Here is a 22,510-nt window from a genome sequence, read left to right on the forward strand (position 1 = left end):
AACTTCCTCACTCTTATTAGCCCCTTGCTTATTCTTTATTTTTCATATGTAATTTGTTCCTTCTACTGTGAAGAAAGACATAAAATGTTTGCTCAATGTTTTTACCACTTCCTCAATCCCTATGATAATTTCTTTTATATCTGCCTCTGAGGGACCAATGTATACTTTAGCTAGTTGGCTCCTTTTTCTATAATTGTGACGGCTTATACAATCTTTTTTTATCTTCCTGGCTAGTTTACTCTCATATTCTATTTTCCCCTTTTTATCATGTATTTTGGTCTCCCTTTGCTGGTTTCCATTACTCCTATTATTTGCAACATTATAAGCCTCTGATTTTAAACAAATATTATTTTTAACTTCTGTTGTGAGTCAGGAATGGATCTTTCCTGTTGAACTTTTGTATTCTGAATGGAATGTATTTTTGTTGAACATTTCAAATTGGTTTTCTTAAATGTTTCGCATAGTTTATTTATCACCATAGATGCAGGAAGCAGCCGGCGGCACTTACCCTGGCAAAGCAGCACCAGATCTCCATAGTGTCATACAGCAATGAATGTCATGCTCTAGATTACCACCTTACTATGTCATTTATGGCAGTGAATTCAAATTATTGGATAATTCCAAATAGTTTCTGGGTTAAAAAATTTAAATTATTTGGACTGGATTGTAATCCTATGAACATTAGTAGAAAATTAGCAATAACTTTTGCAAGGGTTCTCCTGGTCACTGCTGTAATTTTGCCTAGAGAAATGGTGTAAATGGCTATTGATGCTCATCCTCTGGAATTTTTGACAAAGTTATGGTGTGAGATTCTAATATGCAAATATGTTATCTCTCTTGAATTTGGCTATAAAGCTACGAATGTTATGCATGTCTGCTCAGCTAAGATTAATGAAACGTACAATAAAACTCTTGATAATTTTTTATTTAATGTTTCAGGTAGAATAAATGTTATCAAACAGTAACCTGCTATAAAGCATGTGCCACATCTTTGTTTTAAATATAATTATTACTCAATAAAATTTGGATTTATTTCCCCCTGCAAAATTTTGGAGGTTATACATAAACATTTTTTTAATTTAAAAAAAATGTACATAATTTAAAAAATAAAAAAAAATGCCTTTATCTACAAATTAACATTGGAATGAAAGAGAAACACATTCTTTTGGCAGATGTTGGCTTCATTGAAAACATGCAAGCAAACTGCTAAGAGTTTAATTTCATGTGTGGTGACATCTCTTTACTGGCAATTGTTTTGAGCAAGGTGACAGATGTCAGCACACTGACCACTCATACTAAATATACAGTAAAGGTAAAAACAAACTGTAACAGAAGTAAAGCTCCCAATGTCTTAAAATAATTTCAGATTGTAAACAAGTTAATCCTGTTCCTTGGGCACATCATATACCATGATCTAACAGTTAGCAGTTACTTTGTCTCAACAATTCATTTAAGGGTCTCATAGGAAAAGTATATTCTTATTACCGTGAAACAAAAAAAAGGTTTGCTTGCTTCAAACGTTAATAATTTCCCAGAAGAGGTAATGCTGATGCAAGCATACATTTCAGAGGACAGTAAAACACTGCGTCACTTAGATCAGTGATGAACAGCGTTATTTTGTTTTACCATATTTCTTTCAGAAAAGTGATTCTTGCTTACTTTGTATCAGAATGAAAGAATAAACACGTTTTACACAAAGAGGAATGCTTATAAAGTACTGGCAATGTAGCATTAATAAATGGAATTTGCTCAAACAATTTTATCTGAAAGAAATGAAGTGTGTGGCAACATTGATTTTTCTTAAAATTGGCTGTATTAATTTAACTTGATTGGGATTTTTGACGTTTTGTGTGCTAACTGCAGTCTCTGCTTTTCCTCAGGTTTTGGTAATGATAAAGTAGCCAAAATATGTCGCCCTTTTAAAAGGAGCAACAGAAAAACTGTATAAAAAGATTGAACTAGCAAAACAGCTAGAGGAGTGTTTGCACAACATAAGCACGTAAGATAAGAACAATTACATTTTTCAAAAAATTCAACTAGATGCCTATAAATACTGCAACTATACTGACCACCGATACACTTTACAAAATAGCTGCAGTGACTATAGACACACACATATGTATATACATACGCTAACTGAAATACTCAGATTTCATTTTGCCACAGTATAGAGCTGTTACAATCCATGAGTAAACAATATTAGTTTGCTCCTTTTCAAACTATCTATTTTATATTACTGAGGTGAGACACTTTTGCTAGAAAGAGGCTATTTCTAAGGTGATAACTGATTAAGTGCATATCATGCAGCACTAATATAGTGCAAAGAAGTGCCTCACATTTAACAGGTGTTGCGGACCATGGTTTCCTGGCCATTTTGAGAAAGCATTTCATAAGATGGAATAAAGAAGATTATAGTTTGCAACATTAATAGTTGGTTATGGGTGTTTTCAGCAGCAATAGGTACTGGAGTAACTAGTTAACTTGTTGGAAATACATATAAAGTTTCATAAGTAAATGCGTGGAAAGTTAAGGAGGAAAAGTTCAACCTGTTAATATTTAAGATTTCAATTTCCCAGATGAATGTTTTGATTTGTATTTCTTACTATCGCATTTTGCAGTTTTTGAGGATCATGCTCTTCGAGAAACTCTAGCAATTCAGCAGTCCTTCTTGCTCTTACTGTTGACTTATCACCAAGCATGTGTATATTATTCTGTGTTGCTGCATATACAGTTGCCTGCAAGTTGATAGAAGTGTAATTTTGCATCCTTTGTGCATTAGCATTGGAAAATTATCACTTTAAAACAGCTCTGGTCTGGGGTTCGTAGTTTAAGCTCTCAATCCACCAAGTCTGTTCTTTCTGGTAAGTGTGCAATCAGGTCTGTGAGCAGTTGTCAGTTTTCAGTTAGCTCCTGTTATAGTTGGATAACTCTCAAACTGACCATCATTCTTGTATTTGATATACAGATGATGGACAAAAGGCATTTAATACAATGTTCAGCTTTTCTTTTGAATTATAATGTAATTTGTGTCTTAAAATCTTAGTCAGATAATAGCAAAGGTTCTTTTTGGGGCACTGGAAAGTACATAGTTCTTTAGCATCATTTCATAGGTTTAGCTTGCTAAAAATAGGCAGCTGTATCATTTGATGTCCTACGTTTATACTGAGAATGACATCTTGTGGTATATTTTTCCAACTATCTTCCTGTAAAAATGTCACAGTGCTATAGAATCTGACAAACTGTCCCAGAATTTTCTAAAGGACTGTAGACCAGACAAACGTTACTGCACGTTATACCTTACACTAATGAAGAAAGACTGGGAAAGATCTTCAAGAATAAGGGACACTACATGTCAGCATCTCCATCATAAGCCAGGGTCAAAGGTTTCAACTTATTGTTTTGTTTTCTCTGTGGTTTCTTGGGTTTTTTGCTACAAAGAAGAGAGGACAAAGAGTTAAATTACAATTAGCATGCAAATATACCTTGTCATAGAATTTTACACTGTACAGCAGCATACACACAATAATTTTTTAGATTTAATCCTCATGTTAGCTAATCTCAGCTGGGGCAATTTTAGAGATACTGTAAGTAGCCTTGGGGCAGAATTTTGCCCTTGTTGGGTGGGCTCGGTGGGGGCAGCCGGTCAGGAAACCGACCACTGCCTGTGATCGGGGCCGGATCGTGCTTTCATGCTGGCGGGCAAATTAAGGCTCGCCCAGCGTGAAATGTGAGCGGCAGCGCTCAGTGCTGCCCATGCGGATGGGGAGGAGGGCAAGCGTGAACTTTGCGCATGTGTGCGAGTGCACAGAACTGCCTCAGGGAAATGAACAGTTTTCAAAAAAAATTTTTTAAATGTTCTAAAATACGTCCCCTCATGTAACTCTGTCACATGAGCAGGGACATATTATAAATAAAATGTAAAATGTTTTATTTTAATTTTATTTGGTGCTGGAAACCTCATCCTGCCCATTAATGAGGTTCTGAAAAAGTGCAAAGGCCACTTGGCCTTTTTGCTTGCCCGCCAACCGTAAGGTTGGATGGGCAGTGAAAATTTTAATTTAATTATCTTTTTAATGGCCTTAACAGGCCTTTTAGTTGTTGGTGGGCACGCTGCCGATTCCCGTGCGTGCCTGCTGACTGAAATATTGCATGACTGCACACTGATGTCAGGATGCTCGCTCAACATCAACAATCGTAATTTTACAGTCGAGCGGGTCGGGAGCGCACCCGCCCACTGAGGTAAAAATTCTGCCCTTACTGTCCCTGAGTTAGGGGTGGGAATAATCATCAAGCTTTTAACAGCAGATTTATATACAATGAGCTCTGCCAGGCTGAGGACTGAATCTGGATAGCCAGTTACGGTGTATGATTAAATACTCTACCAAAACTGGAGAGTCATCAGTTGGCTGGTTTACCAGGCTGGGATCTTTACCTGTGGAACAATAAATACCACAGGAAGAGTCAGCTCCTTTAGATGAGTGAGGGTGAAAATTAAATAGAACTGTTACAAAGATAGCATATTTGGGTCAGAATTTTACCAGCCCTTTGGTGACAGGCTGGAAGGTGGGTAGGCTGGTAAAATGGCACAGGAAGGTGTCTGGGCATGCCCGTTGTGTTCCTGCCGCCGTGCCATTTTGCCAGTGGAGCCACTTAAGGCTCGAGTCTGGAATGCGCTCTCATGGTGATCAAAGGAAGTCCCAAAAGGAAGCTCTGAACAACAACTCATTTAGGAGTTTTGGTATCGACCCCGAGTCCTGTGTGAAGTCTGCCAGGATCACAGCACCTGGTGCAATCAAATAAAAAACCGTGCAGCCTCCTTCGAAAGCAAGCGCATATCAGAGGCAGAGAGAAAACACAAGGAGAGGAAATCTTGAGCCAGAAATTCATCCAAAACTCAATCATCTGGGGTACCCTGTCCTACTTGCAACACATACTTCCAGGTGCAGCTCAGCCTTAGCAGTCACCTGCATACCCACTGGAACCCTTCCAAACACCCCAGATGATGAACATGGTCATTTTCACCTTGGAGGACGAACAAAATTTGAGCTCTGCAGGACTTCACTCTGACACTCAAATCAATATGAAGGGACAGCAGCGTCAACCCTATCCTGGTGAAGACATCTGTTTAGTGATGTTTTTGTGCTTCAGCATTAAATTGTCATTGATTTACTCAGCTAAAAAGTCAAACTAGCTTGGTTATTAAAATTGGTTTAATTAACTATTGCACTGTTTCAATAACTGTCAGTCAGGAGACAATTTTACTCAAAGAAACAATAAAAGAATCTGGTTATAAAAGCTAGAAGTATCACGCTGAAGCAGAAGGGATCTAACTCTGAGGGTGGGGGTCAAGACAGGTTTTGATAGTGTGGAGGAAGCTCCAACTCCAAACTACATCTTACCTTCTTCAACACATGAACAGAAAGTGCTAGACATAAATGGGAACAAAGAAGAAACATATTCCATTCCACAATAGTGTCACTTGTCATGCAGAAAGTGTTCTTTTTTTAACACTGGAGCAAAATGTTGGGTGGAATTTTACAGCCCTCCCAACGGTGGGATCTTCCAGTTCTGTTGCAGTCAATGGACTTGTGAACGGCTTGCTGCATTTTCCGGCCCTGCCCCCCGCTGCGACAGGGCCATAAAATTCTGCCCATTATCTAAGAGCCGCCGGGACTTGTTCAGTGTGACAAAATACTTACTACACAAAATTTTGAATGTTCATTTCAGCAGAACCATTCTCAGCTTGAAGTGTTTCAGAATCCGGCAATGAAGATGATATTTTTTATCATGTTGCATTTACCATGAGCATTGAATCAATTTGGAACATCTATACTAGAAGGTGAAGCTTGGAATTGTAAGCCATTTGTTGTGTAAAGTGAACAGAAGAACATAAGAAATAGGAGTGGCAGTCAGCTAAATGGAACTATAATACTGATACCTGGCAAACAATGACAAGTTCAAACTGGCACTAAATCATAATGTCAATCAGATATCAGTTAAAATCTTAAATGCCAATTAGTCGTTAGCACATGCAAGGGAAAAAGGTTAAAGAAATGCTGTTCGCATTGGGAAAAACTTAAGATTTCTTTTATCATGCTTATAAATGCACTAGGAGCTACTTTCTGAAGCTGTTTTTGATTTAAAATCAATTTGACCACACACCCTGCAACAGAGCAAGGATTTGGTGGCTTAGGGTGACATATGTCATTTAATGTAATGGTTGTTTGGATCTCAGCAAGGATTAGGCAGTGGCCCTCTGTTCTATGACTCTTTGATGTGCTTCAATAATGATGGTGTATGTGGACAGACAGATAGTTACATAGATAGATAAAGTACATGCACAATTGAGGCTTTTTCAAGATTGGCTTCATATTATTGAAATATTTACTCTGCAGACTTTAGTTTTTAATCTGCAGTTTTGAAGGTAATTCACAATTCAGAAAGAAAGTTGCACACCACAGTAAGGCTTCAACCAGCTCTTAATAGCATTTTGTTTATATTTTCAAAGGGAAATTACCTTGAATAAAATGTGAAGTTCAGTAGTTTGCACACATACACAGTCCTCTCACTCAACTCTGCTGATACCCTGCAGTATAATGGCTATGCCTGCATATTTCTATGGCATGGGGCACCACCACAAACTTACCAGGCTAGATAGATCATAGAGACAATGAAGATTATTAAGACAAAACCTCCTGCTGCCACACCATAAACCCAAGTTTTCAGCTTCCCATCTATAAAGCAAAGATACCTTGTTAACTCTTCATAATGAATACAGAGATGCTGTAATCTAAAACTGAATGTGGGATAACCCAAAACAGTAGATTTATTCTGAAACAATTTTGTTATTTTTATAATCTTTTGCTACATTGTTATATTTCTCTTTTTGCTGTAATTCCTACCTTTCTGCCATACTTCTACAATACTTCAATCTACAACACTTCAATATGGCAGCTGAGGTATCCAAATATTTGGCAAAGCAATCTAGTTTATACATTGAATCTTCTGCAGTTGATGTCGTAATGTATTAAAAAGTAGTTAATGGATTGGCAAGAAAAGACCATTTGCTTCATCTAGCCTATCCTGCCACACCTCCCATCAGGTTCCATACTGTGATTCTATAACAGGTACCTTACATGTAGTAACCATTAATCCTATAAGTGCATGTAGGAATACAAGAATAAAACGATTAGTGACACATATTGACATCAATTGTAGCTTCTTATACTTTCCTCTCAAGTTCAGAATGCCATATAGTCTTTAAATTAGGGAAAATGTCTAGCTTATTAGCCAAATTGTAAGTTATATAATATATGAGAAATTAGCTGTTGTCTGATTATGTTTACAGGATACAATAACAAAGTATCATGGATGCTGGAAATCTGAAATGAAAACAGAAAATGCTGGAAATACTCAACAAGTCTGGCAGCATTTATGGAAAGAGAAACAGAGTTAATGGGCAGAATTTTCTGCCTGTCGGGCAAGCGGGCGGGCCTGACCCAATCTCCGGCAGGCGGGGAGCCGATCCCAAATGGAGAAACGGGCCCCGCCACTGTTTTATATGGGCGGGCCTTAATTGGCGTGACGTCCGGTGGGAAGCGCTATGTGCTCACTGTGTGGGCAGGGGGGGCTTGGAATCCCTAAAAGTGAGAGTGCGCTCTTACACGCATGCACACGAAAGAATGCATATTTCCCTGAGGCTAAGTGCAGCCTCAGGGAGATCGCTTACACTTTGAAAAATATTAAAAATAGAAAAAAAATTCCTTAAATTGTCCCCCTCATGTGACAATGTCACATGAGATGGGACATGTTCATAATTTACATAATAAGTTTATTAAACTTTTTGAAACCCTACATGAAACCTCATCCCACTGGTGGATGAGGTTTTTTTTTCTCTATTGCCCACTGGGGCTCCTGGCCTGTCCACCAACCTTAAGGTTGGACGGGCAGGTCATTTAATTGTATAATAGATCCTGTCAATTGGCCATTGACAGGTCGGCGGCCCGCAGCTGATTTTGCTGCGCCCCCGCCTTCCTGAAAATTTAAATGGGTTGGGATGACGTCGGGGGTTCCGCCTAACATCATCCTGCATCACTTTATGCGCCAGCGAGTGGATCCCACCCCCTGCTCGCCGATGGCAAAATTCTGCCCAATGTTTCAGGCCGATGACATAGGTACGATGGGCTGAATGGCCACCTTCAATGCCATTAATTTTCTATGTTTCTATGACCTTTCATTAGAAGTGGAAAATGTTAGAGATGAAATTGATTTTAAGCAAGTACAGAGGTACAGAAAGGGGAGAGTAGGGAAAAAATGCTTCTGTGATAGTGTGGAAGACAAAAAACATGAAATGGCAAAAGGGTGATGACATGAGGCAAAAGAAGATGGCATTGGGACAAGTAAAGAAACAAAAGATGGCTGTAGAGGTGTAAATGGGCATAGCAGGAACATTATACTTTTGTCATTTCGGCTGGAATTTTCTGTTCCCATTGGCATTGGACATCATGGCGGGCTTGAGTGGATAATATGATAAGGCCAAAAATCGGTTTCACGCTATCATGAAACCTGTTGTGATCGTGTGCTCCACCTGTCAATGGTGGGCTTCCCACTGCTGCACTTTGGGAATGTAATTTTAATACATTTGCATCTAATTATAAGTGCTGCCTGCCGCAATTATCCCCCCGCATTGGATCATCTGGACTCGTCAAACAGCATTTAAAAGGTGTGCACCCGGTGAGTTGAACTTCAAGGGAACTCGAAGGTGAGTGCACACTAACATTATGCAGCACTTACAAGGGTCGCCTGTTCGACTTCAAAGAAGAGGCATGCGCATTCAGGCGAGGGCAAAGGCAAGCCGCTTTTTCTCAGCTGGCTAATAGTGCAGTGCCGGGGCAAGGGCTGCACTGCGGCTGGGGCAAGTAGGGGTGACAAGACAGCACAGGACATGGAGGGCATCCACTGCCAGTGGCTGTGAAAGGGACCACTGCGCTCAATTTTTATGCCAGCGGCTCCATTCAGGGCTCCACAGGTGACCTCTGTGGGATCTTGCAAGCCTCCACACACAAGTGCATCCAGGAAGTCACAGATGCCATCTCTGCAAAGACACACAACTTTGTGCATGTCGCCCAGGATCAGGAAAGCCAGGAAGCAAGAGCGCTGGGATTTGCGCAGATCTTGGGTTTCCCAAAGGTGCAGGGTGCCATTGACTACACTCATGTGGTGCTCAGATCTCCATAGTAACAAGCAGTCAACTATTTCAGCCACAAGGGCTTCCACTCACTGAATATTCAGCTGGTGTGCAACCACCACAAATGTATCCTGCAGGTCTGTGCACAATTCCCAGGGAGTGTCCATGATTCCTACATTCTCAGTAGGTCTCAGATCCCTGACGTCTTCTAGGGTCCACAGAGGCTGCAGAGTTGGCTCTTCAGCGACAAGGGCTACCCACAGATAATGTGGCTGATGACACCCATGTGGCAGCCTCAGACTGCAGCAAAGAGGAGGTACAACTAGGCTCATGCTGCAACTCGCACCTTGGTAGAGCAAACCATTGGGATGTTGAAAATGAGTTTCCGATGCCTGGATCAGTCTAGTGGAACCCTGCAATACAGTCTATAGAGGGTGTAAAGCATTGTGGTTGTCTGCTGTGGCCTTCAAAACATGGCGCTGCAAAGGATGAGGAGCTGCCTGAGGAGGAGATGGAGGAGCTGCACGTCTCCTCTGATGAGGAGGACGTCAACAATGATGAGGTTGAGGGAGGTCCTCGAAGGCGAGTATGATGGCGATGAGGCCATCGCATTGTCTAGACAAGGCTGGCATGCTTGGGAAGCCCTCATAGCTGCTAGATTCATGGAGGATGATGACAACACACAGTGAGGAGGCTCCATGGCCTGAATTTTTCGTTCATCGGGTGTGCGTGATTAGTGGGCCTGGAAATGGACGGGAAATGGGCCTCCGGCCGCAATTGGATCCCAACTGCGACTTCACGCTGGCTGGCCAATTAACGGCCAGCCAGCGTGAAACACGCACTGAAAAATGCTCAGCACTGCCGGTGGGGGCAGAAGGAGGGCGGGCGCCAACATTACCGCAGGTGCTGGTGAGCGCTTCCAGTGAGCTCCCTGAAGACAGACAGCTGCCTCAGGGAGCTTCAGACCTCCACAGAATAAAGGAAACGGCAAAAATGCTGCAAAATATGTTCATGCAGCACAATCAAGCACCTGAAAGCATAGCTCATAAAAACAGACCCCAGATATTTCTTATTTTACTTCCCCATGGAGATTTCATCTCACCCTGGATCGAGGTTTGAACAAAAACTTGAATGCTGCCTGGGAGAATGGCCTATCTGTCAACCATAAATGTGGATGGGCCACATAAAATCACTGTTAATTGCATTGTTAATGGGCTTAATTGCCCACTGAATTGTCGGCGGGCGTACTACTGACTGCCTTGTGCGATATTTCGCTTGGCGGGCACGCAAGTGCGCTATGTCGTTGGGACACTTGCCCAATGTCATCCCACGCTATTTCACGTCCGTGCGGGTCAGGGGCGGCCTGCCCACGGGATGTAAAATTCTGGCCCATAGATCCTCACATTGCATCTGTGAGCGTTTGACTCCAGTCTGCCTGATGGCAGTGCATATACCCTCTGTGATAAGGCTCCTGTCATGGAGAGGCTTCGGATGCCCATACTCCCTACATTCCAGGATGACGACGACATGCAGTAGGGACACTCTATAGATCTTCACATAGGAGACAGGCATTCTGATAAGCTGTCTATCTGATGGCAGCTTGCTTATGCTCTGTGAACAAGGTCATATCATGGAAAAGCAGCAGAGAAAATTTAACATCTCCTGTTCCTATGATATCCTTCATTAGCTGAACCCTTCAGGGACATACTATCACTGGACACAGATGTTGATGAGATGGGGGGGACCAGCCGCATCTCAAAGGTGCTAGGAGTACACAGAGAGAATGACGGACTCTGTGCCACCGGCCCAGGACGTTCTGGCTGCAATGATAAGTCCCATTGGGGCGCAGGCATGACTGATGTGTCCAATGACTGTGAAGGTGCACCATCAGTGTGCTGGGAAGGTTGCACAAAGCACAATGAAGAGGCCCTGGACTGAGACACTTGCCTTTATCTTGTGCAGGTACCAAGGTTTCACATTGCTCATCAGAACATGGCGTCATAGGCAAGGAGACATTCTTGGGAGTTTATTTACGGTTGTGAACATTATGTACAAGTGATTAACACATGCCCAGGCTGTGGAACTACATCATCTTAACCTTCCTAACTCTGCCGCCACATCTTGGTGCTCCACTGACATCTACAGTGGAGGCGGAGGCTGACTGCTATGCCCTGCCTGTGATGATCTTGACAGGCGTCCTCTGGAGGGCTGAGACCTAGGCAGCCCCAGCCTGCTTTTGGGGTCCTGCTGTGTGGCAGTGGCACCCGCCTTGGCTTGTGGAGCTGGAGCTGCTGGGGTCACAGGAAGAGGGGATTTGGATGGGCTGGACACTCCTGGAGTCACCTGGGTGGATGGCCCCGGGGTGTGCACCTGCTGATCCTCCTCCCTATGGGTGCCCAAGGGGCACCATCTGATTCCTTGAGGAGAAAGGGAAGCTGGAGTGAGATCGAACTTCCTTGCACTCCTTTTGCGTTGATACTGTTGGAAGCCAACTATGGCATCAGCAATGGAGTTCAGCTTGCAGTGCAGGACCCATGCCCTGGACCAAGCTCTCCAAGGTGGCCGTGATCCTACCAGTGTTGATCTCAGTGCATTGGCATGCCTACACTATTACCTCAGCCTGAAGGTGGATGGACTCCTCCATCGTGTGTTTCAATCTGAGGAGTGTGAAGTACGTCCCTTCCTGACGTTCCCGAGCTTGCCTTTGCAGGTCTAGCAACTGAGGTATGACCAAGCCCAGAGGCTCCTCATCTGACTTAGACTCAGCATATTTCTGGCCTCCAGCAGTCCTCCGAGTACTGGAAATTTGGGATGTCCCTGCCACCGCCTGCTGTGGATCAGGCAGTGTGATGTGCTCACCAAATTGTGATGCTGAGGCTACTCTAGAACTAGGTCCCACCGAGGTGTGTGTCTCTGCACTGGTGGAGGGCGTGGATGAGCATTGTGAAGCGTCTGCAATGAGGGCATCATCAGATTCTTCTTCCGAGGTGTCTTTGGGGTTTGACACAAGGACCAGGGTCGTCGGCCCCCTCAGCTGATTCCCAGATGTGTCTGCAAAAGCAAGGACAGATAATAAGTGCTTAGCAGGGGACTGGAGAACAGGGGAAGTGACTCACAGCATGGTTGTATGATGGATGTTGCACTTCTGGATCCTCACTTGGTTGAGCACCGCCGACTTCACCTTCAGCACAGGAACGGTCCAGATCCTCACTGGCCAGCTGGATGGCTCTGTTTTCAACGTCTGTGAGGACCTTGATGTCAGGCATTCCTCCACCAGTTTGCGATCTCTCTCTTATGTTGTATGCCAGTTTGTCCTGCATGAATATAGCTGGACAGAGTGTAAGCAGGACGCCTGCTAGGCCAGACAGTAAGGATAATAAAAATAGAAAATTTGGAAAAGCTCAGCAGCTCTGGCAGCAGCTGTGGAGGCAGAAACTGAGTTAACCTTTCATGTCCGTATGACTTCTTCAGCGCAGCCTGGCATGTGTGGGTTGTGAGTGATGCCATGGACGGGATGTGGCAATGATCCACAGGGCAAATGAAGTTATGTGCGCAAGAATGAATGGTGATTTCCCTTGAACTGGCAGTGAGTGAGATCTCTGTGGACGTGTGATGGGTTTGTAAGTGTGTGAGTTGAGAGTGATAAGAAGAGTGACTTACCCTGGTGGAATGGAGGAGGTCATTCATACTCTTTCGGCACAGAGTTCCTGTCCTCTTTTGCTGGGCGTTGGTGCTGACCACCACTGCCACCACCTCCTATGCTGGATTGGTGACCTTGCTTGCTGGTCTTGCCCAGAGCAGGGGTAGAGGACTTCATGGTGGGTCTCCGCTGCATTCAGTAGGTGCTCGAGGGAGGCATCGCTAAATTTGGGGGCAACATGTTTCCTCCCTTTGGCAGCCATCAGTTCCCAGCAGCTTCCTGTCCCTTGAAGAGTGCTAGCTCTGTGCAGGGGCGACCTTTAAATATGGCGCCCGGTTTACTGAAGGCCTGAGGTGATGGCGGGGCAGGTGAATCAGAAGCCACCCCACCAGCGACCCAGCGTGTTCCCCAGGAATGCATAATTAATGAGCTTGGACACACCAGGAATGGAATGATATGGCGTGAAAAGCTGCCATTGCAACCGGCAGGTAAAATGTCCTTTTTTCTGCCCGATACAGTACTTAGTGCAAATCTGGGATGATTCCGCCCTGAACCCCTCCTGTCTTTCACCTTGTCATAGACTTTTCCCTTTGTTCCTTCTCCCTTTCCTTTTTTCAGCTTCTGTTCTTGATTAAAACTCATTACTCCTCAAACTATTTCCAGTTGTGTGGAAAGATCATAGACACATAGAAAATTTACAGAAAGAGGCCATTCGACCTAAAACAGTGGGGAAATTCTAACTCCATGGAATGGGCGGGTTTGGGTCAGGTGAGAGGTTAAATGTTAAAAATCTGAATCCCAACATAATACGCCGCCAACTCATCCACTTCAGGCTTTAAGAGAGGCAGGATAATGCTAGTTGGGTTGGGGGGGAGGGGGAATGTGGTGCAGTCTCAGATTGTGGGGAGTCAATTTAAATATTATACCATAATATTGGCATTCAATGGCATTCCCAATTACTCAATCCCTCAATGTCAACATCCTGTGATTACCGTTGACAAGAAACTGAACTGGGCCAGTCATATAAATATTGTGGCTACAAGAGTTGTCAGAGGCTAGGAATGTTGCGGCAAGTAACTCACTTCCTGACTCCCAAAAGCCTGTCCACCATCTATAAGGCACAATTCAGGAGTTTGATCAAATATTCTCCACTTGTCCAGATGAGCGTAACTCCAACTACACTGAAGAAGTTTGTCACCATCCAGAACAAAGCAGCTTGCTTAATCAGCACTCCATCCACCACCTTAAACATTCACTCCCTCCATCACCAGTGCACAGTGGCAACAGTGTGTGCCATCTACAAGATATGCTCCAGCAACTCAAGCTTCTTTTGACAGCAACTTCCAAACCTGCAACCTCTACCACCTAGAAAGAGAAGGACAGCAGATGCATGGGAATACTACCACATCATTTCCCATCCAATTCAAACACCACACTGGCTTGGAAATATATCGCTGTTCCTTCATTAAAATCCTGGAACTTTCTCTCTTGCAGCACTGTGGGAGTACCTACACCAGATGAACTGCAGTAGTTCAAGAATATGTCTCATCATCACCTTCTCAAGGGCAATTAGGGATGGGCGATAAACGCTGGCTTTGCCAACAACAAACGTATTCTAAGAAAAAATACAGTATTAAAATGATGCATAGCTCATTTTTATTGACTATTCCAATTCAACTTTCAAGGTTAGGCTTTCGAGCCTCAGGTAACCTGGCAGTTCCGGGATGGCGAAAACTCTTGGACTTAGGAGGTAATTGCCTTTTCATTTATCTGCTGGATCCAGTTTATGAGGTTTCTAACCTCCCCCTAGGCATTTAACATACCTCCACCAAGACCTCTGATCTCTCCCCAGAAGGCCTCCACCCTTAAGGTCTCTGATCTTCAACGGCCCCGCTCTATCACCCTGAACCTCTGGATTGGACTGGCCAGGTTGGGATTCAGATTTACCTACTCTTGAAACCTCTTCTCCAGCATTCCCCACTGAACCAAGCCTGTCAGTCAGGCTCACTGATGGCCCAGGAACCTGCCATTGTATTAATGGGGAAATCTCACACAATATCAGGCATCCCCCCTGCTCTCAGCAGGTCAAAACAGTTAAAACTCCTCTCATTAACTCTGTTTCTTTCTTCATAGATGCTGCCTGATCATTGAGTATTTCCACACTTTCTGTTTTTACAGGATGTTCATTCACTGGTATCAACTTAGTAGCATTTCATTCGCCTTCCAACAGAGGTCAGTACCGTAACATTCCTTGAGGTTTGATATGGCTATTTTTCTTTCAGTGCATACAAGGTGGTGTTTTCTATTATGTCTTCTAACAAAGCCATAGTTAGAATATGTAAAAATACAACTTACAGATTTTAGTTCTATACACATTAATTTGCATTTTGTATGTGTCAAAATTATTTGCAGATTGTAACAAGGAAACTCCCTTTAAGATGATAAATTGATGCAAAATAAACTGATCAAGAGGTATGCAAGCTTAAAAGCTTTCTTTGTGGTTCATACATTATCTGTCATTGCATGTGCCTGTCCTTTTGTACACCTACATAATGTTAGAGTAACTCGCTTTTTGTGAGCTTCATTGAGGCTCGAAGGGCTGAATGGCCTACTCCTGCTCCTACTTTCTATATTTATTATGATCTGTGTCAGTATTTGATGCACAAAGGATCTCCAGGATACCAGAAGTTGTAGCACAATACAAAGGATTGTAAGAGACTAGAGTACATACAGAGATTACCGTTTGATTCTGAGTTCATGATACAGGATCATCTCTCATTCAGTAAAAATGAAGTGTTGAATGAATAATACTGCACTAGCAATCTTATTAAAAAGTGAAGCTGTGTCTTCATGTAAGAGAAGACTTCACATTCTGTTCTTTTGCACTTTGTTTAAAGATAAGTCTAATAAGACTTTGAAGTTTTAAAAAATAATAATTCAAGTAGATTTCAATTGGGACAATTCTTAGCATAGATGACCAATTTAATACAGTCATATTGCAGTAGAGAGACCCTTCATCCTCTCATTCAGTGCAGAGATTAACAACAATGGAGACCGACGTAAAATACCTATTATCTTTTGCTATTGTCTGTCAGAGAAGAGAGCCCTGAAGATTCACAACAGATGTTTCAAAAGAGATACAGGATTGTGTTGAGGAAGTAGATTAGTTAAGATCAATTGAAAAGGGACAGATTTGCTGTTTCTAATGCTCACCTTTTCTTCTTCTGAAAAATACTCATGTTATTAAAGGGTCATCTAAAGTGTGCAATGGATTGTAATGAGCTGGAGGAAGAACAGCAGTGGCCTAGAGCCTTGTGCTAAGCAGGAACTGCGACAGCAGCAGATTAAGAATTGGGTAAATTGATGCTGAGTTTGATGAAGGATGTTAATAGACGTGGGGTAGGGGAATGATCACATTGTACCAGAGTGTAAGCTTCAGTTACTGAGAACAGGCTGTGCACAGATGTAATAGAATGGTTGGGAAATCTCAATAGGTTTGAGAGCAGAGCTCATGGTGATCTGGAGTAAATTAAAATATATGGCTAAAGATTGGGGTTAGCTAAAGTCAGAGGTGGTGGTGACAATTACAGTAACTGAATGTGAAGGCTAGTCCAAATAGTCATTGTAGCTTTAAAAAGGTGCTGCGGTGCATGGGGAAATCGATCAGGGCAGAGGGACCATTATAGCTCACAATGGATTACTGTGAACCTTTGGAAAAAAAACACTGATTCATGGCTTTGTAACAGGCGAACTGGAATAGAAAGGTTTTTGGTCAACTGTACCAGCCGTAGCCTATAATTTGGAATTAAGTTTAAGGAAGTTTACTATTCTGCTATACTGGCATGGAGTCTAAAATCTGTTCATTGGTTAGAAGCAATAAAATATGTGCCAAAAAGCTACAATCCACACAAAATAACATCCCTAATTTTCCTTGGAGAAAACTCTCTAACATACACATTAAATTTGAAAGATTTTGTCTTTAGGACTTTCATGCTATGTTTTTTTTAAAAGTGCAGTTAATGAAAAGTTCTAATTATGAAATATGAGGCTGGAAAATTTGGAAGACACAAAAAGGCAGTTGACTGATTATGTTCAAACATATATGCTGAAAAATCTGGTTGGCACTTGTGACAGCAAGGTAGATCTCATTTTTAATGTGTACTTCTCATAGTTGTCTCAGTGAGTAGCTGAGTTACAAAGAACAAAAGTATCGCATGTGCAATCTCCATTCAATGCAATTAGTGTTTGCTGATTTGACCTGGAGATGTGGGAGGGCAATACAACTGGCTTCAGGGCTATTTACAGGAAGCAAAGTTCCAGCTCTTGATTATGATCTAGCAACCTCTGGCATGCATTTGAACTTCAGGCGAGAACTGGGTCAGACTCCATTGTGATGTCCCCATTCCTCGCTGCCCTCCACAATATTTGAAAGGTCGGTTAACACTCACTAGAAAGGTTTACATTTAATAATGAACATTTGTGTGTCTGTGTAGCGACACCTCAGAAAGTAGTTGACACCTATCGGAGGAGAGAAGAGGGAAGAAAAAAAATAATAAAAATTATTTACCTAGCATTGTTGGTATTTGTATTTTTATTTTTCTGGTATGTTAAATTGAATAGCGGCAAACCAGAAGGGTCATCCTGTTGGCCAGGGGCTGCAGCTGAACTGCCCGACACAGTCAAAAGCAACTTTTGACCTGAAGTAACCTGAGTCCAGTTGCTGGCCTGAGTAACTTTTAAAACCTGACTCCGGTCACTGGGTCCGAACTGGCTGGAACCAGTTCTGAAGTAGCTGACTGTCTTGAAGACAAAGGAAATGTGATGAGTCCTTATTTAGAAAAGGGGGAAACAAGGTGATCCTGCAAGTCTTGGCAAAGAACCAATGGAGCAGATGCGACAGATCAGGCAAGCAGACCTAAACCAGCGGGAAGAGAGACAGCACAGCTTGAAGAGATATGATTCAGTATAATACTGAGAGGATTTTGGGCATGGGGCAGCAAGACTCCGGAGATTAACCATCGCAGAAGCGGAAGAACCTACGTCAGCAACGTAGAGATGCAAGAGAGAACAGAACGCCTGGCTAGCGTCAGTACTCCTTTCTGGGTATTAGCTTTTATATTCTGTGACCACTCAGGGAGTGTCAGAGAAACCTAGTGGGTGTGCGTTTAGATCCTAGCTTTGGGTATAAAACTGTATAACCTGCTGTAAACTGCATGTCTATATTTAACCAGATGTATAAGATATATGTAGATGATCTAACGACGTGAATAAAGAGAATTTAGAGTTAAGCAAGAAATGACTCTTCTCTGTGTACTAAGCCAATATCCGTTATTGGTGACCTCTGGCAACAATCCTGTTGACATGGGAGAAAATTGTATCTGATCTTAGCCCAGGGACAAATGCAGTGCTTCCACAGCCAACCCAACTGAGATCAGCTAACTTAGCACAGACCAAAACAGTGATATTTCTCATTTGCACAACTTAGTACTACATCACACTGTGAAGGAAATTTTATCTTTGGTGATGATGTAAGATGAGCAATATCAAATGGCTGTGTATTACACACTTTGCATGGTTTTGCTTTCCACTGATTTCAATGAGAAAGGAAAATCAGGTGTGATGCATAAACCACAGCTAATTCGATATTGTCCATTTTATACTACCACCCAAAATTAAAATTTCCCCCTATATATTTATCCACAGATATACTTGATGAGGTGTGGGTTTGTACTCATCAAGGTGAAAGATTGTCACAATTAATGAGCAGGAGAAAAGGATTTTCTCACGCCATGTGTAAACAAGATCAGGTACATGTGGGACCTCCTACAGATATAAAAGCTGCTCATATTCAAATATCTAGACTCACACAGGAAGTTTCTTGGGAAGGTGTGAAAGAGAGATAGGCACTCCGTATTTCACCAGGACTCAGTGTTTTAGGTGAGAAGAGAACAAAAAAAACTTGTAGCTCAACTGGCAAAAATACATTGACCAGTTTTCTGTAGATTGGCTATTCCAATCACTACTTGGTTCTATTTGATTTGGATACCTCGTGTACATAGTATGCAGTTAAGAAAAAAATATATTCAGCTTAACTTTCTCTGGTTCATTCCACAATTCATGTATCCACAGTAACTACTTGAGATATGAATTGATATTTAAATGATAATAACAGTTACATAACTAGCAGGACACACCCAGTTAGTAGCTGTAGTCACTTGTTTATATGTCAGGCACAAATGTGTGTGCACACAATCACACACATGTACATAAATGCAGACACACAGGCATCCACAAGTACACAAACAAACATGCACACATAAGGACACATACATACATATGCATGCACACATACAATATACTGTGACATTCTATGCATTTCTATTGGGGCTCTGTCATCAGTGTAAACATTGTGCTAAATTCAAATTGTAATAACATTGAAAGGCTTAAATTGCTGTCCATGCTTTTAAAAAATGTCTATGGGAATAGAAACTATAATCGTTAATATGCATAGATTGCACAGATTGTTGCCTGATACCCTGAACTAATGAGAAAGAAATTATCCTGGGCATTTAAAAAACTGCCCTTGTGATTAATGGACAGGTTCAGTCAAAACTGCCCTGCTTTTCAATGAAAGTGTTTGCTGGTCAAAAACCTGTTCTCTTGATGCAGCTGACTTTGTTAGTGCTTCCTTACAACATGTTCGACCCTCGCACTAAAGTATGTTAAAAGCATCTTTTTAAGGTGTGCTTCTTTTGAATCAATGTTGCTTTTTACATTCCTGATGTTCCCTGTGCTGACCTGCAGGTACCCTGCAGGTACCTGCACTTCTGTTCATCATTTCCTCTCAGCGCTCTCTTTAATATTGGGTTCTATATGGCAAACATTTCTATACATAAATGATTTCAGCTTTGTCAGAACTGATGAAGGTTTAACTTGTATTTTTTCTTTTACTGGTGTTGACTGATCTGTTGTGCATTTCCAGCATTTTATGTTTCAATTTCAGATTTCCAGCATTTACAGTTTCCTTTATTAAACTCTTTCCTTTACCCTGGCAGTCTTAACTTGTAAATTGCTGTCATACCCTGACCCGATACACTAGTTATATAGCAAGTAATCATTAATTCTAACAACATAATAGTGAATTATTTCAAGCAGGGATGTACAGATATTAGCCCAGATTTTGCAGCCAGGGGTGAAGCCACAGCATTGCCACTGACCTCAAAGAAAGCTGCCCATAAAGATCTTGTTTAAACATAAATAAAACATAAAGATTTTTCCTTTCCTGGCATTAATTTAAATCTAGTCCCAAATCACAGAGATCTCCAGGCACCCAGAAACAATCACTTTGAAAGATCTCGCAGAAAGCAAACCAGGTAGTGAAATGCAAAGATTATCCTTCATTTCTTATAAATTTTACAGAAAGTAAAATAAAGATTAGAAAAAATAAAAATATCAAACTTTAAAAAATAAATCATTGTATTAAAAGCTACATAATTTTTATCATAATGGTAAAAAATTGACATTACACAAATATAAAATTAGTTTTCTGGAACCAGAGAGGTTCTTTTGCAGTAATTATGATAAAGTACATTGTTAAAAACCCAGTTACACCTCATTAACAAGGCACAACTTTTTCAGAAGTCTTGAACAGCAATATCAAAGCATTAAAGCAAAAGTCCTCATCAGTTCAGTGATTTCTAATCAATTGCTGTCTGCAGGGACTTGCAGGGACCATTACCTATGGAGAAGTGCAGAATCATTGATAGCGACTTCTGGATTTCTGTATTTAACTGTACATGTGTGGGCTCCAGAAATTGCTGTCAGTTTCAGAGGAGCAATAACTACGAATGCTGACAGCTTCACAATTATGACCACAAAATCTGGGCCAATGTTTTTAAAGCCAAGGAGTTTAGTATTCAACAGTAAAGAGAAAATATCCACCTTAGAGTTAGTAGTAGCATGAGGAAATGTCGCTGTAAGCATTATTGTCATGAGAGCATCAAGAATGTTACTGTTCAAAACTCAGAAGTTTCCAACAGAACATAATTAAATAGTCTTATAATTCCATAGCATTGCTACCAGCTAATTCAATTTGCATAGTTCTCACTTTGAAAATAAGATGCTAACTACAAAACATAATGTTTTAAAATCGCTTACCAGAGGGACTTTGAATCACCTAACAAGTTTTTGAATCATATATACTTTTTTATTCATGGAGCACTCAGTATTTAACAAATGTTTCTTCGGTTTGGAAAATATAAAACTCAGACATAGGTCAAAGATTTGAAGATCTATTTAAATAATTGAAGGATTGAGATTTCTGAGCCCGACTTCTAATCTGACCTGCTCCAAAGGGCTGTAAGAACCACATCCGTCCTGAGTGCCCTTGTTTGTTGTCAGATGTTTGGGTTGGGTTGACGGCTCGACTTGTCTTCACGTCTGCTTTTTTTTCCTCCACCGAAGGGATCTCTAACACTGGAATCATGGTACACTGGTCCAGAAAATTGTCAGTTGTCACCACCTCTGTATAACCTTCTTCACAGGCACACACTGCAGACTAGATAGGAAAAATGAATATTTGAGCAGTTTATGTAGTCATTCAAACTAAATGAAAATAATATTTTAATAAAATATATTACATGAAACATTACAACATTCCAAATGATAGAATATAGTGAATTCAAGAAGTCTATACTGCTATCAGCAGCTAACACTTACATCGGTGCAGTACATATAAGGTTTAGTGCATGGTGGGTTACATGATCTGTCGGCATAAGGTTGGTTCACTGCAGAACAGCCACCTACAAGACAAGCAGTTATATTTAGTGATAACAAACAATAAACTTGCCGTGTAATTTTGATTGTATCACAATTGTTATCTTCTCATCATTATGCTTCCAATATGAGGCTTGTATGAACGAGCAGCCATAGAATTTCATAAATGTACTAGTGGTCTTAAACTGTCTGGTAAACAAGGGAGCACTCAATTAAAGTACATCTCTTCATGGATATTTATGCCTCTGAACTATATCAGCCAGGGAACTGGGTGTCGCAATGGTTTAGCACAGGCTTTTGTTGAGTCTAGCCTAGACTACTGGGTAAAAGTCTCCTGTAATTGCTGGCAATAATGATCCCAAGTGAAATATGCATGGCGAGTCCCAAACTAATTATGAGCAGCTGCAGAAATATAAGACAACTTGCTCCTAGTTCACTATTAGCTTCTCTCAGAAAGTCCACAAGGTTTGGAAAGTTAAAAATTATAAGGGTGCCATTTTGCCATTAGAACTGAAGCTTGATATAGGGACAATGGAAAATAGCTTGAGACCAGAGTGTTTGATGCTGAGTGTCAGATTTTTGATGAGAAAAATATTCTGTTTGCCAGTGCTAACTTGAGTTGAACATTAAAAACAAGTGAAAATTCTATTTTGCCAGAAAAGGGGAATAAAAATCTTAATGCATCACCAATTGAATGTTTGTAATAAAGAATGGAAGATAGGAGGTCAGAATGTTTAACTTTTTTTAACGTTATTTCCCAAAACATGCTGCCTACAGAAAATATTTCACTACTGATGTATTAATCATGCTTTTGCAATGACATTATGGGCGGGATTTTCCGCACAGGTCTGCCGCCGGAATCTTCAGGTCCTGCTGCAAGTCAGTGGACTTCTGGCTGGGGCGCCACC

The 22,510-nt window shown here is 41.5% G+C and overlaps 1 protein-coding gene across 2 annotated transcripts in view; it reads right to left on the reverse strand.

Annotated features, from left to right (window-relative positions):
- Nucleotides 1-911: 911 nt before the first annotated feature.
- thsd7aa (thrombospondin, type I, domain containing 7Aa) overlaps nt 912-22,510 on the reverse strand; it is a 537,669-nt gene continuing 516,070 nt past the window's right edge. The window contains exons 25-28 of one of the 2 annotated variants that reach the window (XM_041184217.1): nt 21,546-21,628; nt 21,171-21,384; nt 6,647-6,734; nt 912-3,430 (exon numbers count right to left, since the gene is read on the reverse strand). In XM_041184217.1, the coding sequence (XP_041040151.1) occupies nt 3,346-3,430; nt 6,647-6,734; nt 21,171-21,384; nt 21,546-21,628 (470 nt within the window). In that variant the 3' untranslated portion in view covers nt 912-3,345. The remainder of the gene's footprint in view (nt 3,431-6,646; nt 6,735-21,170; nt 21,385-21,545; nt 21,629-22,510) is intronic. The other variant, XM_041184218.1, reaches the window with a different exon arrangement.

Source organism: Carcharodon carcharias, chromosome 3, assembly GCF_017639515.1.
Source record: "Carcharodon carcharias isolate sCarCar2 chromosome 3, sCarCar2.pri, whole genome shotgun sequence".
Taxonomy (NCBI): Eukaryota; Metazoa; Chordata; class Chondrichthyes; order Lamniformes; family Lamnidae; genus Carcharodon; species Carcharodon carcharias.